Source organism: Apteryx rowi, unplaced genomic scaffold, assembly GCF_003343035.1.
Source record: "Apteryx rowi isolate R43461 unplaced genomic scaffold, aptRow1 scaffold_463, whole genome shotgun sequence".
Lineage (NCBI taxonomy): Eukaryota > Metazoa > Chordata > Aves > Apterygiformes > Apterygidae > Apteryx > Apteryx rowi.
Window position 1 is genome coordinate 48,157 of NW_020450720.1, and position 16,651 is coordinate 64,807.

Sequence of the window (16,651 nt, forward strand, 5' to 3'; positions counted from 1 at the left end):
GAGCAGGCGGGCGGCGCCCCCAAGCTGTGCGGCTACCTGCAGAAGCTGTCGGGCAAGGGCCCCCTGCGCGGCTTCCGCAGCCGCTGGTTCGTCTTCGACCCGCGCCGCTGCTACCTCTACTACTTCAAGGGGCCGCAGGAGGCGCTGCCGCTGGGGCACCTGGACATCGCCGCCGCCTGCTTCAGCTACCACCAGCCCGACGCCGCCGCCGCCGCCGCGGGCGACGAGGCCGCCGCCTTCGAGGTGCACAGCCCGGGCGGCGCCGTGGCCGTGCTCAAGGTAGGCCGGGGCCGGGGGGGCGGCGGGAAGGCAGCTCCCGAGGAAACCTGGCGGCTTGGGGGGTTCGGGTGCGCGGGGGTGGGAGAGGGACGCGCGGCGAAAGCCTCGTCCGGGCGCCTGGGGGGGGGAGGAGGAGGGGGGGGAGGGGGAGGGCGGGCTGCGCGCCGCTAGCGGCCCGGGGCGCCGGGGCTGCCGCCTGCGCCCGCGCCCGCCTGAAGAGGAAATCGCGGCCGCCGGGCCGCAGCGCTCCCGAGGCGGGCGGCCTCCTCCGGGACTCTTCCTCTCCGCTGACCGGGCTTCTCACATGAGCCGCTTCCTTCAGCAAGAGCCTCCGCGTTAGAGTGTGAATAACCCGTGAAGCTCTTGGAGTAACACAGTAGAACTTCTGCTGAATATCGAAAAAGGCCTTTCTTAAATCCCTAATTAACAATGGAGATTTGAGCAATGATGATAAAGGCTGAGATTATAGCACACCAGACCATGCAGTTTTTAATATTCTGTTCATAGCGGTAAATGGTTGTGCCAAAGTAAGGAATCCTTAACATACTTTACTAAAGAATAAACGAGTTATCTGACTGGAAAACTTATGTGATAGTCATTTTAACTATATTTGGTAAAGGAAAAGCAATGTAGCTAGTTGTGCATGCAATCATATGTAAAAACTTATTTTTTTTTATCATAGCTGGTAGAAAAGTTTGCATTGCTTTCCCTGTAGCAGCTTTTGTATTCTGAGTGCTTCTTTTACAGAAGTTAAAATTCCAGGCTTGGTGTAACTGGTGTAGATTTTGATTTTTAAAATTAGTGTCTAATGATTCTGTATGGAAATCTCTGGGAAAATTCATAATGAGCATGTTGGCTTGGGTTTTTCTGAACAGGAAGGCCTTTGGGAAATGTGTGATTTGTGATTTGGATTATAGTGGGTAGTAGTATTACCCACCTGTGTAACAAATAAGCGGTCTGTGAACTAGTACTAGTCTGAACTAGTACTGGCAGCATCCTCAGGTGTGTTTAGCAGCTATGTGGGTATGAATCAGGCTGGGCAATGATGCACAACTGTAAGCCGCAGCAAGCTTTCCTATGGGGTTTCCTCTCTTCTGTTTGTCTTGGTATCTTTTAGCCTGTGATCTCATTGCTCTGCCTTTACTCTTTGTATTTGTTTCTTCCTATACTCTCTAGGAAAGAACCTGTGCGAATGGGAGCTCTATTCATCTATCCTTTATGGGGCCTGGGCAAAGGTGCCAGTTAAGTAATTATAAGAAAAAAAACCCTGTACATTCTCTAGTGATGCCTTCCTCCCAAGTTGTTATGGTACTTGTCCTAGAGCAGCAGTGTGATTGTCCCTAAAAATGCTGTTACATGATATAATAAGGGATTAGTAAAAATCTTAAGGAATATCGCAATACCTTTGTGACTGCATGATTTACCAGCTGATAAGACTTTCAGAGCTGAACTTAATTTTCTTCTACACTGAACAACCCAACACCTTGGTTCTTTAAGGCCTATAAAAAATATCTTTAAGCTAAACTATGTAGAAATAGGAATAAGGATGAATTCAAGTTGTTAAAAATACTAATGCCTGATTCGGCCACCATTGAAGTCAAATGTGACTTAATCTACGAAGAAAACATTACACACGGAGCACGAGGAAGAAAGTCAAGTCAAATGTGGCCTTTACCCTCGAACTCATGTGCCTTGTATTCCTCAATTTGCTTCTTGTCAGAATTTCCAGCTCTCATGTTCTGGTCTTTCCCATTCAGTATTATAAGCTGAGAAGAGCACTAAGAAATAAGCAACTGGAATTCCAGATTGAAATGATGGTGCTGTTCAGGAATGCATTATTTCTTCATAATGCTTCAGTTTTTTGTTAATGCAATGATTTCATCATCTGGATTGCTTAGTCTTTGTTATTTAATGAGAACTGAAGATGTTTTAATATACTTGGGATTCTTTTCCTCAGCTTGATGACAGTCTCTGAGGGAAAAATATGTTGTAGCTTTTACAGCAGATAAAGCAAATGGTTCATAGCTTACAAATGTAAATAATCAACCTGATAATTACATGATTGTAGCTTTCCTATGCATTTCCAGCTGTTAAAGCACATTAGAAGAAGCTAAGTGTATGTAAAAGAATTTTTTGACCTTTTTTTGTAGTTGATACCAACATTTTAGTAAAGAGGCAGAGAAAACTGTGTCATGAATTATGGACAGATTTTGGAAATCTGAATATTATCATGGAAAGGGCCTGATCCGGTAAATACTTGCTGTCACACAGAATGCTGTTGAGTTAATATAGTCAAGTGAATACTTGCTCATGTTTGCACAGGGAGGTCTACCATTAAGGCAGAAAAGAATTAGCAGAATGAATATATAAATGAACAAAGAGGTCATTTCTTATTTATTTTTAAAATAGAATTTATTTTGGATAGTAGTGCAGATCGATTGCCTTTGAAACTAAGAAATGCTGTCACTTGTGTGTGGGTAACTTCTGTCTGAACAATGGTGAATTTGGGGGTGGGGAAAATTGCACAGACTTCTTAAAGAAAAAACTTTTCTGGGTTGTTGGCCAGGTAGTGAAAATTCCAGAAAGTGCAAATTTTGGGGGCACAGATCCTTGAAAATACTCAGATGTCAAATTCACTGAAACTAGAGTTATTTGAAACATTTACCCCAAATGTTGTACTTCCTTAATCTTTAAGGATGTGGTGGTGATTAATAATGAGGTGCTTGTGCGCCTTTCACAGTGCTAATAGCTTAAATAGTATTGTTAGGGTCTAATGCAGCTTATAAGGTAGCTCAGTAGTGAAGGTGATTTGTTTCCGGGGTTGATCATACTCTAACTTTTGCTGGTTAGTGGTTACAGTACTTTAAAAATTGGGCTACCCTCCAAGAAAGCCATCTGGCTCAATTTGCTATCTGAGCATAGCAAGATTAGTAAATCTTGAGAAATGTGAGCTTTCTGATGACGTTGCCCTTCACAAACATGCTTGAGGGAGGGTTTGTCTAGGTTCAGAAAAGGATTGCAGCAAAAACTTTCATGAGGTGCCTCAAAATGCCAGGTCTCCTTGTTGGCTTTTTTGATCTCTTCCTGAAAGTGTTTAGTTTTGGCATACAAGGACCACCGGTGTGTCTAGGTAGAGGACATCACTGTAGTTATTTCCCCAAAATATTTTTTAGTCATGTGCGGTTTGCTGCAGAAGGTGGCAATTCCTGCAGCACCCTTAGTAAGAGAGTTTAAGGGAAGGGTTTCATGTAAGTGATAATCACTTTCCATCACTTAGTTGAAAAATACATGGGATTGTCTTGTTCACTCAGTGCTTTTTTCTGTCTGCGAGTGTGCAGCAGTAATTTCTCCTTGTACCAGTTCAGAGGGCATTTGCATAAGTCTGTGGCCCTTAACACCTCTAAGACATGAATGCTCTCCTTTGCTTTGTTGCAGAATCTGTTAGGCTGTGAAAATGTCCTTCTGTCACAATTAATGGATAATTCTGCTGATATATTTGTTCTTAGTGACAAATATCATACAGAGATTGGATTTTTTTAGTGTAAAATCACTAACTAGTTAATTATATAAGCAAAAGAAATGCTCAAAATAAGAAAACAAGTAAAGCAACTGCCCTCTTTCTGCTATTCCATTTATGGTGTTTTTTATTATCTCAAAAATGTCTCCGTTAAAGTGTCAGTGACTAGCCAAGGTACTTTCTTATTAAATAGCCATACAATAGCTTCGTATGACAGAAAATAAGGACCCTTTGCCAAGTCTGATCAATGCTGCATCTAGCTAAGGATCCTGTCTCTAATGCTGGCCAGTAGCTAACTACTCGGAAGCCATAAGAGAAAGGGCAAGCGTGGCAGCATTCCTTCCTCTGATGGGTAAAGTGAATTAAAATTTCTAGGCTGTGGTAGTTTTTGATTTGCCTTTTGTTTAGGAGTAGGGGAAGAAGAAAACTTAAAATATTCTGCCTGTGTAAAAATGCCCCTTTGAAACAACAAACTTTAAAAATTAATTTTTGTTTGCACAAAAATTTTCTTACAGAGGTTCTCAGGATACTCTTTACTTCATCCTGCTATATGAAGTACACAGTTAGGATGCCCACGTAAAAACCTCAGCCAAAACTGTTCAAAGGGAGCAGAAATCTCCGAGAAAAGGGAGGACAGACAAAATAATACATGTGGTGTGGCAGCAGGGCACTAAATACTTCTTGGGAAAATGACTTTAAATGGGGAGGGATAAAGTCATGCTGCTTTGTTATTTGTTTTATATTGAAGGGCCATAACCGTACTCACTGACCCAATGTGCAGCAGTGATGTCACTTAAACTGAGGGCGTACGTATGCTGCTCAGCAGACAACAAATACTGTCAGGAATTTAAAAACGCCAATGAAAAACAGCTCTATTAAAATGAATTATTTTTTTTAAAGAGTGTTGAGGAGAGGATAACGGGACAAACTGAAAAAGGCTCCTCAGGTTGTGCTAGTCGTGGGCAGCAATTAATTAAAAGTTGTACTGAGTCAATGTGACTTGGCTGCTAGTGATGTTGTGGTTGCTGCTGGGCTGAGCTTGATGGACTTCTGCTTGACTGCAGTAAAGCCTTGCTTGGCAAGGGCTGTGTGTAAATCTAAAGGGAATATAGGCTTTCAGCTTGCTAGAAATGAGGACTCTGCTGCTGGATAAGACTGAATCGTGGGTCGTTGTCTTTCCATGAGTGTTAGTTTTTTTGATTGCTCGGCTAACCCAGTTATGAGTATCCAGTGATCCAGTGCTGCTTCTGGGTTGGCTGCTGAGGACGTATGTTGGAATAAAACATATGTTGCGTGTGTAGGTGCGCCTGCAGTGTCAGTTACCACCGCTTAGCTGCTTGTTGGTGTTTGTGGATTGTCAGTTGACTCTGTTTGAAATGACTCTTACAGCTGGGATTCTGTCTGAAGCTTGAAGATCAGTTCAAATTCTTGCTTGCCTACTACCAGTTCACATTGACTGTAGGCTTGTAGATAAGTATTTTGTTTTTTTGTTTTAAATACACCTTGCTGTAGAAGTTAGTTGGCTCATGGAATCATAAAGTAATACAGTATGTAGATTGTAATCATGAAAGTATATGGTGTTACAATGCATTATTAATTTTCTATTTTCTGCTGGTAGCTAAGCAAGTTAAATAAAAAATGAAGTCCCTATTTCCCTTAATACGGATATGTAGTTATTTATCTAAACAATACGTTGTGTAAAACATAAGATGCTACTGCTGCTTTTTTCTTGCATGTGAGTGTAAAACTGGAGAAAGAAATGCGTGTGACTTTTTAATGGAAAATGGAATTGGTGTGAAAATCAGGGATGCATATGTGTGCACTGTGTACATCTAGTAAATTGGTGGTTATTTCTTTTAAAGTGTGTTACTCTCAGTTTATCATAAGTAGCAGATCAGCAAAGGTGCCTGTGCTGTTTTCTTCTTATTGCATTTGGAATTGCTGTGTGCATATGCCAAAGAGGTGTGGTGATCTCAGTGCTCTGGTTCTCTGTGTTGTAGGCTGCGACCCGTCAGGATATGACGTACTGGCTTCAGGAACTTCAGCAGAAGAGGTGGGAATATTGTAACAATCTTGATGCAGCAAAAAGGGACAGCCGAACTTCTCCTACACCGAGCGACTTTTCCAAAGGTCTTGTTGCCAAAGACAACCCGGGTAGGTTGAAAATTTAAGTAAAGACAGAATAGGTGTTTCTGTGAGTATCAGTTTATCAATACAAGGTGGTAACAAAGTAGGGAACATAGTCTTAGGAAGTTTTCCTTGTTTCTTCATCTTATCAAATAGCTGTAACTAAATTTTGCGTATGTTGATAAAATTATTTGACGTAAATGTAATTTCATTTATGTCTGTGGGTTTTGTATCTTCTGTCTCTTATGAAACCAATTGATATTTCCTTAAATAGGTATTAAAAATTGAAGTAAAATGGAGTGGTTTTATGAATAGATTTTAAAGTGGCAAAGTATAGATTAGGTGAGTTGTCTTTTAGTTGTTGTAATATCTTAAAAGCTTAGTATGTTAGGTTTCCTGGGATGTAAACTCCAGTTTTTAATGGGGGCCTCTTGGGAATTGATTTGATGGGAATCTCATGTTCTCAATGAAAATATAGTTTGTTTTTTAAAAAAGTGTGGTGTGGTTCATGGGTCTCTGTTTTCTGCCTCTTAAAAGTGGAAGACAGCTTACCCTGAGACTACACATGTGAAATTCAGCCTCCATAGTATCTTCAGCCAAGCAAAATGTAATTTTAGACTGCTGTCGGTTATAAAAATGTAGCAATTTGTTCTATAAAGCTATACTGCTTTTTGACCACACTGTTCAGGCACTTCTGAATTGTTTTATTCCTGGATCACTACAGAAACGGTTTGGTTGCTTATTTCTGTTATCCATAAAGAAGACTGTGTAAGTAATCTTGTTCTGTGCCAAGTTAGACATGTTAGTAAAGCTCCCTTGGGTTTAAACAGTCTTGAGGTCAGACATATTTCATCAAAAGGCTTTATATTTTATATTTTGTTGATTTCAATTTGCTCATACTGTGAAAACAGAAATGTTAAGCTGTCTTCTCCTCCCCTGTTCAGCTCCCATGCTGCAGCGGTGTCCTCTAACCCAGTTTATGGCTTTCATTCGAGAGCGGCCTGCTTGTGGCTGCTTGCTCAACCACGGCTGGCTTGAGAGTTCGTGTTTGAGTAGGGGCTCAGCCTGACATTACAGCCATGCCAGTCCGATGGCCGGCTCTGTCCCGTGCTCTAGTGCTGCTGCTTGTCTCGGCTTCCTGAAGCCAGGGAAGGGAGTGAAGCTAGCAAGAAACTTCCCCCCACAGTACATCCCCCCGGTTAGTTTTTGGCAAATATAACTTCCTGAAGCGGTGTAATGTCGGGCCAAATAAGTGCCAGGGTTAGCACAAGAGAACTGGTGGGAATGCAGACTGGGATGGCTTGAGACTGCCTATTTGGCAGCAGGTAGTCTGGTTAGCAGTGTGGTTAAACCATACGCTGCAAGAAAATATGTATTTGTGTGCAATGATCTAACAGCTTGCTGCTGCTGAACGGGGTAATGCAGGGTTTGCTCCTTCAGGCACTTCCCCCCTCTACCTTCAGCGTCTCATTCTCTGCTGTGCAAGCTCCCATTGCTCGTTGTTTGTGGTGTTTGTGTGACCCTGTGCTGAGTTGGTTCCATTTTCAATTTGGCCAAAAAGAAGGAATTTTTTTCTGCTGGATTAATGAGTGGAATATATTTACTGTGCAATCAAATGATTGCCAGAGCTGATGGAAGAGAGGGGACAAGGCTTAACAGCTAAATAATGGGAGTGGGAGTAGAGGAGTAAGCAGGATTACTATCTTTTGGAAGCAGACTGTTGGGCCACATCAACTATAAAGTGAAACTTGACCCCAAATCTGTCTGTTCCCATTTGTGCTGCCTTCCTCAGAGTTTAGGTACAATGTGAAACCCATCTGTTTTCGTTACAGTCTGTGGAGATGCTGTTCCTGTGCTTTGCATCAGATCTAGGAGTTATAAGTGAAAGAATCCACTCAGTTTAGGTCACTGGCCTGACACTGTTCATTCTTGTAGGTGTTGGGCTTTTTGCTGCTGGATCAGCGAGCCAAACCAGATTATTACCAGGCTGTGTGATTTATTAAATCCGATGCAAGGAATGTAGAGGGATTGCAGGGGCTGACTCCTGTTCATGGGCAGCTGGCAGTTAAGTTCTATTATGTGCAACTTGAAACTGCATATACTGTCTCATTTTTGAGGACAGAATACGATAATGGCTTAATCACCAAATTAGGTCTTTTTAAGAAATGGTTTCATTTTTTGGAAAGTGGGAAGAGCCTGAGAGATTGTTTCTTCTTTCAAAAAACCCCCTCAATTTTCATATAGAGTTGGGGGACTCCTTAAGGCTCTGCTTCCATGTTGATGACTACCTGTCTCGTAAAACCCCGTTACTGTGCTTTTGATGGTGTGCTTTATAGTGGAACATAGAAATTACTTTTTTTTTGCTAGTGCTTGAGTACAAATACCATCAGTAATTCTTTAAATGGGGAAGTAGTCTGTCTTTGGCCCAGAAACAAAACTGCTCACTGTAGTCTTGTCTGTTTTGCCCCCCCGTCTTCTCCTTTTAATCTTATATAAAATTTTTTAGGTCAGTACAGTTTAGTTCAGAAATCTGGAGTAACTGGAAGAAAAAAAAGAACTAAGGTACTGCTCTATGGTTCAGGTTTGATAAGGAAGCATTCTCATAAGAGTTCTTAAGAATATTCAAAGCAAAAAATAAACAGAAAAGTACTTTAAAATATTTTTCGAAGTGGCCTGTGAAAAAGCAAATATAATGATTTTGTAGGTTTTCTAACAGAGCTGCTTTACTACTATGGAAGTCAAGTAAACTTCTTCGTTATACAACTTTTTTTTTTTTCTTGGAATCAATTTTTAGTTGAAGTTTTTATAATGCCAACTCTTAATTATGCCATTTCTCAACTTCTAATTTGCATTAATAAAAATTGGTACATCATGCATTTATAACAAGATTGTTACATTTTGAAATAAGTTTAAAAACTTGATCTGTTTTCTTGTAATGGTTGCATTAGCAACTATGTTCCATTGTTATGCTCTTATCTGCTATGTAGTCCACGTGTGTCACCACATTCAGCCAAAAAAGTGTAAAAAATGTATGTTCAGCAAAAAGCCACAAAGAGGATTGGATGCAGAGGTAAAAATCACATCTTGATGGTACTTAGTGTGCTGTCTTGAATATTTCTCTTTGGGGAAAGACAGTTGTTGGTTAATAGTCCCATTCAATGTGGTTGTACACTAGTGGTTTCAGATGCTGGAGATACTGTTTGATATGCAGTCACCACTGGCTTGTCGAATGGAAAGGGTTTAAATGCTTCATTGGAAGTGTGGTGCCTGGCAGGGATAACCTAGTGGTGGTGAGTTTGGCACCAGGCTGCTTAATGTTGAGCTCACACAGGGATCTTTTTCTTTTGAACTGCTTTGAACCCTGGAGCCTCAAAACAGACTTAGTTATTTAGAGAGTAGCCTTTCTTAGTAGAAGAGCCTGTAACACTGTTGTTAATTGGTCCTTTTGCAGATGCTGTTATGGATTTCGGCAGAAGTAAGCTTTCCAAAATACAGGTTATAGGTATTGGAGTATCAAACTCAGCTCCCAGATGCTACTTAATTATAGTTTGAATTACCATTTGTCTTTTAACCGTAGTTAATCTTAACATGCATCTTGAGGGTTCACCACGAGACAAGATTGAGGTATGACCTTCCTCCTGCTCAGTGCAAATTATACAGAGGGTAGGGACATGTGTTAGGTCAGTTAATGATAAAGAAGTTGCCCTGTTAAGAGATGGGATGTGTTGTATATGGGGCTTTTGGGTTGGTGTTTTCTCCTGGCAATGCTTTGTGTTCTTGATTTCAGGATTTGTTCGGAGGATGGTTCTTACTGTATCTCTCTCTTTAAGGCTTCGATAAAGGAAAGTTTATGGAATGGTGATCTTGAGAATAAAACAATTAATTACTAGTTTTTTAATTATATATACGTAATGTATGCTTATTCCCCACAAGCTAACATTTGCGTGGAAAGATTTTGCCTTTGTGTGGTATGGCGGAGAGACTGTTTTATATCTCAGCATCTCCTTTGTCACAGTTCAGGTTGAGGCTGCTGTGAAAAGAAGTGGTCCGAGCTCCACTTGCTGTTAGTCTTCCTCCTGCCCCTGCACTGCACTCTTGCTTGATCTAGCCCAAGTGTTTGTGCAGCTCGGATCAGGAATTGATCTGACTCAAAACAAAGCAAAGCAAAAATATTTGGATTAATTCCTTGTTTCAGTTTCCTGCCTTGCCACATGCCTCTGCTTTTGGCAGTACAAGAAAGCAGGCATGCTTTTTTAGGCTGCATTTCCCACTTAAGCTGTGAGCTACAGCCTTATGTACAGGGCCATCATGACTGATGTACGTTTCATAGAATGGAAACTTCTTAGTATTTCGAGCAGATTCCTAACTGAGCGCTGCAGGTGACCTCCTTCTGCTTTAAACTTTCTCCATTGAAACATGGGTAAGAATGTTTCTTCTGTATTTAGTTGCTTGCAGCCAAGCTTGTTTTGGATCACAAAGAGGCAACAGGCACTCAGATAGACCTCTTACGCTTTCAGCCTGGTGAAGTACAGTTTTGTATTAGTGAATTTTTTCTTCTCCATGGAATAATAAGCACTTCATTAATCAAGATGATAGCAGAGAGTACCAGAAAGTATGCATTGCAGGCAGTTGTTCCTGACTTCAGTTAATTTTACATGAAGTAATWCCCATTAGTTATGTCCAAGAACCATGGAGTGGTGTTTCTATTACAATAGACTGTTACCTTCAGTTGTTTGAGTCACTTTTCTCCTGCTCACAGTTCAGCTAATTCTTAGCACTATACTTAATGAACTCACTCAGTTAATGTTTTTCAAACCTATGTTTGATTTTCATTAGCTCAGATTGTTTCACAGAATCTGCTGTATGTTCTAAATTAGTTGTAGATGTCTGAATGATTAAATCTTTTTGAAGATAAGAAAAAACTAAACCAGTTCCTTCAGGTGATTGTATTACATGGCTTTTAAGGAGAAAAAATGATTAGACAATAGGTAAGTTGGTTACCTGTTTGTTTTTTTTTTTCCTTACATTCAAATGGTCTTGTACATTTTTATACTAGTGACAAATGATGTTGTTGGCTGTTTCAGCAAAGAAATGTTGCGTAAGTGTAATGTGGTTTTGGATTTTTTCCCTCTGGCAATACTATATTGATCTGTTATGATTGCAGTTGCACTTTCCTCAAAATGTTGAATAGACAGATTCAGTGCTCGGATACAGCTTTCTGACTTTCTTGACTGACAACTCTGAGACCTCTTAACTGTCTGGATTTGTTAACTGAATGGATACCTCTCCACAGGGTTATTGCAAAAGGGTGATTATTTTGTTGTTTGGTTTTGCCTTCACAGTGTCCTATAACAACAAGCTCTTTCTTCCAGAACAGATGCTTTAAAATGTTAGGACAGGGGGCCCTGAAGCAGAGAAGAGCGTACAGGAAGGTGGGAAGGAAGCTGGGAAGTGATGATGCCAGAGACTCGTGTGCTAGGGCCCGTGTACGTATGCTGCTGCTTCCAGGAATGCTGGTGAAACTTGTGCCAAAACGTTCTGTTGTAGCAGTTGAGAAATAACGTATCATCACATGCATAGAGCATAGTCAGAGAGAAGACAGTTTACATGCTTGTTTCATTCTGTGCATATTCTTGCTTTTGAGATGATGCTAAATGGAACATTGCAAGTTAAATGTAAACAGTTTGGATGTTCACTTGCCACAAATATGAATATTAGTGGCTGAGGAAAGCTATTTTTTTCTTTGAAATGTTGACTTTATTTCTGCTGTTCTGTGTACCTGGTACCTCTAAAAAAAGTACTCCTCAGTGCTGACACTTAACACTTGGCAAGAACTTGGCCTGTCAGTGACCTTACTGGTTACTGCTGTAACCAGTAAGCTGTTGTGAGTGCAGCATGTAATGGGGAAAACAGAGAATGACTCTGCTTCACCATCAGCAAGGCTGTGCTCAAACTTCTGCAAATGATGTGAGCTCTGTTATCTGCCATGTTGCAGAATGCAGAGAACTTCATTGAGCTCTAGAAAACTATTCTGAAGCAGCTGTAAAACTGTCTTCAAGAAATCAGCGTTGTGGATCGCAATCCGTTTTTAGAGCATAAATTAAGCTTGCTTTTTTGTCTAATGAGCAATTAATTGTGGTTAACTTCTGTTTATTATATTTCATGATGTTTAACTGTCAAAAAGCAGAACCCATAGCATACTAAAATCTTCGTTACACAAGTCATATATGCATTTAGTTATCCTTCTGTTGCATCTTTAATCAAGGCAAATGGATGCTGCCCCATCATGCAGCAGTGCTTGATTTATCCACCTTTGTAGCAAAATGTGATGCCACAGAATGTCAGTATATGTGCATGTGTGTGACCCATATTGTTTTCTACTGTACACAGACTTATTAGTACTTAACTTCCTCATAATTGCAGGATATATTTTGTAATCCTGGTTTCCAGGTACTAAGTTTGGAGATGATAGAATTTTTGACAAGTATTGGTTTATGAAATGCAACTGTAACCATTAAAATGAATTATGTAGCACAGTTACTCAGCATCAAAACCATGCAAAGTTTTCTTCTATTACATTTTTGGTTTGATGTTACCTTTTCTTTTCTGCATTGTAACCAGCCTAATTTTACATCCTTGCAAAGGTTTATGCAACTTGCAAATCTGTGGATTTGACCATGAAAAAAATAACTAAGTTTTGCCTGAAAGGGACAAACGCTGAAAGAAATAATATAATCAAAATAATTTCCAATGTGCATTGACTACATCCAGTTAGGGATCAGAGCTTAGGTGGGCAGCAATAAATGAACAAAATATAATTATAACTTCAAACACATCTTGCTTGGCGGTGCTTTGCACAAGAGTGTCTCGTAGTAGTGTTTTGGGGAGAGTCATGGTAGCAGTGGAAATTGGAGGAGGAGGTATTTGTGGACAGATGGCATGCTTATATAAATATACTGTATGAAATTTTTCTAATTGTTTTCTTGTTACTGATAAATGCAACTTTTTTTGCCTAGCACAGAGTTTTCTTTTTTCAGATATGCAGTATCTATCTGGCATAATTTTGGTCAGATTTTGAAGGCATTGAACATATGGGCTCTAAGAAATCATTGCTGATTTCTAGCTGCTGTGAAAGATCTTAAGAATTATATTCTTTAATGCTAACTGCATTTGACCCTGGTTTTTCTCTACTTTCCCTTTGGTGGAGAGGATACAAGTAAACTAGTGTATTTGGAGGTGTGGTGGGGGATTGTTTAATCTTGCCTTTTTCTTGTTTCATGGGAAAGGTTTTTAACCTGAAAAGATGTCAGAAGTGACTTCTCTACTTTCTTTCCAGGAAGTGTGTAGTATTTGCTGTGCAATGAATTGCTCTCTCAATAAAAGAAATTTGATTTTTAGCTTGACTGATATGAGCCCTGCTATCAGAGGGGTTGGCCTGGACCTAAGTCTGCTTGTACTCCGCTGCTGGTTTTGTTTTGCTGAATTTGCTTGTGGCAGGTGGGGATCACGGACAAGGAGTAACCCCAGGCAGTGGGAGAAGATTGAGCCAGGCTGATTTGCATGTCCGATGTGAGCAGAAATGTGCTTGTTAAAATCAGCTCTTAAGCAACAGCTTTTATCTGGGCCATGCTGTAAAGAGGTTTTGCACTGTTGTCAAGTGCAGGTGGAAGAGGTGTAAGTATGAAAGCAGAAGGCTGGTGTTCCAGTCGGCTTTTGGGTGCGCAAAGCTGTTCTCATTGAAATCTACTGAGTTTTCTTTCTTCTCTTTTAGACAATGAATATTATAAAAATTAGTACTATCAAATAGCTGGTTTTTTTCAACTCAAACAGCCAAGATTGAAAAGAATTTAAAATTTAGCTTGGCTAAAAGAAACCTCTTTGTCTTATCTGCACAGTTCATAAAATAGTACAAATTATGCTGCCTTTCCCTGGTATTTGAAAGATAACAATATACTTCCCTATTCAAGGTGCCCTTTTGAGGGTTTGAGAGATCTATAGTGTCATTTATCTTTTATGTTTGGTGCTCTGTGCCATAGAATGCTTCCGGTTTTTACTTCTGGTCTTCAGTATGGGATAAAGAAAAGGAACTATCTGAGTAATTAGGGGGTATGATTTGCTTAAAGATGGTCTCACTGCTAGCACTGAATAATCCTCAGAACAAAGACTGAAAGACTCACCGGCAATTAAACTGCATATCATGATCTCCCGAGGTTTTTCCTATCCCACAGAGAATCATGCAAGTCAAACTCCTCCGGTGTGTCCCTTTCTCCAGTGTGTTACTCTTTAATATAACTGCCAAATCAGTTTTAAGAGCAATTCTAAAATTTGTTTAATATGCTTTAATACTTTGTGAATCTCCTCTTACAGAGAAGAACCTGAAAGTTACATTTGAACTTGTTTTTAACTGTGCCTTGTTCAGAGGGTTTGTAGAAGGCCGTGGACAACTTGACACTTCTATATAAGCTTGTGCCGTTTGTAGTATAGTCCATACTTGGCTTTTCCCATTCCTTCTGCCTGTTGGGGGGTAGGGGTGTGTGTGTGGGGGGGGAACCTACCTAGGATAATGGGAAGACTGAGCTAATGCTGATATATAGAACATGCTGGACAGTGGTGTGTGCTGGAGACCTGGCTAGCTCCGTGCTGGGTGAGCTCGTTCCTTTGGGCTTTATTAGCTCTGGCTTAGGGCTAGGAGCAGTTTGCCAAGATCTGGTTCCGATGGAGCTGTCCAGGTGGGCCCATGTGGATTTGCCAGCAGGTGTGCAGTGCTGGGCCTGCGCCGCGTCTGTGTGGCCCCTGCCCTGTCTGTAGGTTCACTGAGGTGCCCGGGAGAGTTTGATCAATTTAGCTCTAGCTGCGCTCAGCTTCACCAGAGCTAATAAACTCTTGCAGAGGCAGTAGGTTTCTGCGGTGTCTGCGTTGCCCTCGCTAAGGTCCTTGGCTCAGGGAATGCCCAGGCTGCGTTTGCACAGAGCTGGCTCCGGTCCATAAGGCTCATTGACTTGCAGCAGAAGTGGCTAAGTAACTTTGAGGATGAAGCACACCCTGTGAGCAGTGTTAGTGGTATTTCTGTGACACTGCTCTGGACTTGGAGTTTGGATAGACCTGAGCTGATTTTACAAGGGTTTTTGTGGATTAATACGATTAATCCATGTTAATTTATGTGGCTTTGTAGCTGCTTAAGCTTGATGAACAAATATTGGCTAATTGAAATTGTAAATTGCATTCTTAATGGTTCCTGAGCTGTGGCATGAGACCTGTTATCAGAAGAACATGGCTGTAGTGAGATGTTGAGGAAAGCACTTTGCTCTTTTTTAAAAAATTAATTTGTAACTTAAAGTAAAACCTTAATATAAAGTACATGACTAATGACTTAGTAGTAATGTATAACTTTATACAGCAATTCTTAAAGTAAAACTTAACATGAAGTTTTGATGCTGAAAGTTTTGCATGTTTTTCTTTTTCCTCTGATTTTTTTCATTTTTATTTATTTATTTATTTTTTTTAGAGTTGAGTGTCCTAAGTCAAAATGCTTCAGCAGAGAGAGCTAGAAATATTCTAGCTGTGGAGACTTCTCCTACAGACCTGGTGGGGGAGCAAGCTGCTTCCCAGCCTGCACCGGTCCAGCCAAGTGCCATCAATTTCTCCCTTAAGCAATGGAGTACTGAGATCAAGTAAGTTGGGGGCTACCAGGAGCTGCTGGTAGAGATTGCTATCTGGTGGAGGCCATGCGTATATGGTAGCTTTTTACAAGAACTGGGTGCGATGGGGTGGAGCAGTACATTGCCCTGCATCTCTTCAAGTAAATTGTTCCTTTACTATAGTTGCTTGTTTGAAGGGCATAGCTGAATGTAGTTATTATGTAGCATTACTGATCCCCGAAAAGGAGAATCGGGTCCTATAGTGCACTTTTAGTAATGGCTTTGCCCTCTGAACCCGCACAGGGAGCCAGGAGTTACCTGTAGTGCCCATTGCATTCTTCACTGATTCAGGCAGTAGTTTTGTATCCTTCATTGTGTAATAGAGCTGCTAATTGCTGGGGTTCCAATAGAGACATAGTATTTAGTGCTTATGAAGTATTTTTAGTGATGGAAATTGAAACAATATAAATCATTCTTCCTTTAAAATAAAAAAAGTGCATGGCACAAATTTGAAATCGGTGTAGTTTGAACTCTTAAGCCAAAATGTGGCAGACCCTTTCTCAACAACAACAACATTACATCTAACTCCCACACTCTTAATGAATTTACTCTTAATGTTAATTGCTTATAAAAAGCAGTCCTCCTAGCTTTCAGCTCTCCTGTTACCATTCTTAACTTTTTTTATACTTTGTTTTCTCCACATTGGATCTTCCGCTTCTACTCAAAGGATATTACAGTGCTATTACGGAACAGTTCACAAAGCAGAGCTGTGGCTTTGGTAACTAGACCACATCCCTCTTGAGCTGCCAATAAAATGTTGTTGTTCAGTTTCATCAGCAGTGCTGAGTTAAACAGATTCCTTTTAAAGCTTTCCTGTTAAGCACAGAGATCTGAGAGATCACAGGGTGCGGGGATTTTTTGTGTGTTTTTGTTTTAGGTTTTCTTTTTTTGACAACTGTGTAGAGTGCCATTTAAGTTCTAGAAAAGGTATTGGTTATGCCTGGATTAAGAAACATCTGAATCCTATTACTACATGTCCTGTTTCAACTGGTAGCCTTGTATGTCGTCTTGGTTTTGCATAGCTGCTTTG

At 40.5% G+C, this 16,651-nt stretch overlaps 1 protein-coding gene across 9 annotated transcripts in view; it reads left to right on the forward strand.

Annotated features, from left to right (window-relative positions):
- Nucleotides 1–7: 7 nt before the first annotated feature.
- Nucleotides 8–16,651, forward strand: part of TBC1D2B (TBC1 domain family member 2B) — a 57,962-nt gene continuing 41,318 nt past the window's right edge. For 5 of the 9 annotated variants that reach the window (XR_003255501.1, XR_003255502.1, XR_003255500.1 and 2 more), the window contains exons 1-3: nt 199–279; nt 5,797–5,950; nt 15,429–15,594. Coding sequence is in view for 2 of the 9 variants with exons in the window: in XM_026077829.1 (XP_025933614.1) it covers nt 5,815–5,950; nt 15,429–15,594 (302 nt within the window). In the remaining 7 variants the exon portion in view is untranslated. Of the gene's footprint in view, nt 280–5,796; nt 5,951–15,428; nt 15,595–16,651 lie in introns of those variants that run through there. The other 4 variants (XM_026077834.1, XM_026077832.1, XM_026077830.1 and 1 more) reach the window with 4 other exon arrangements.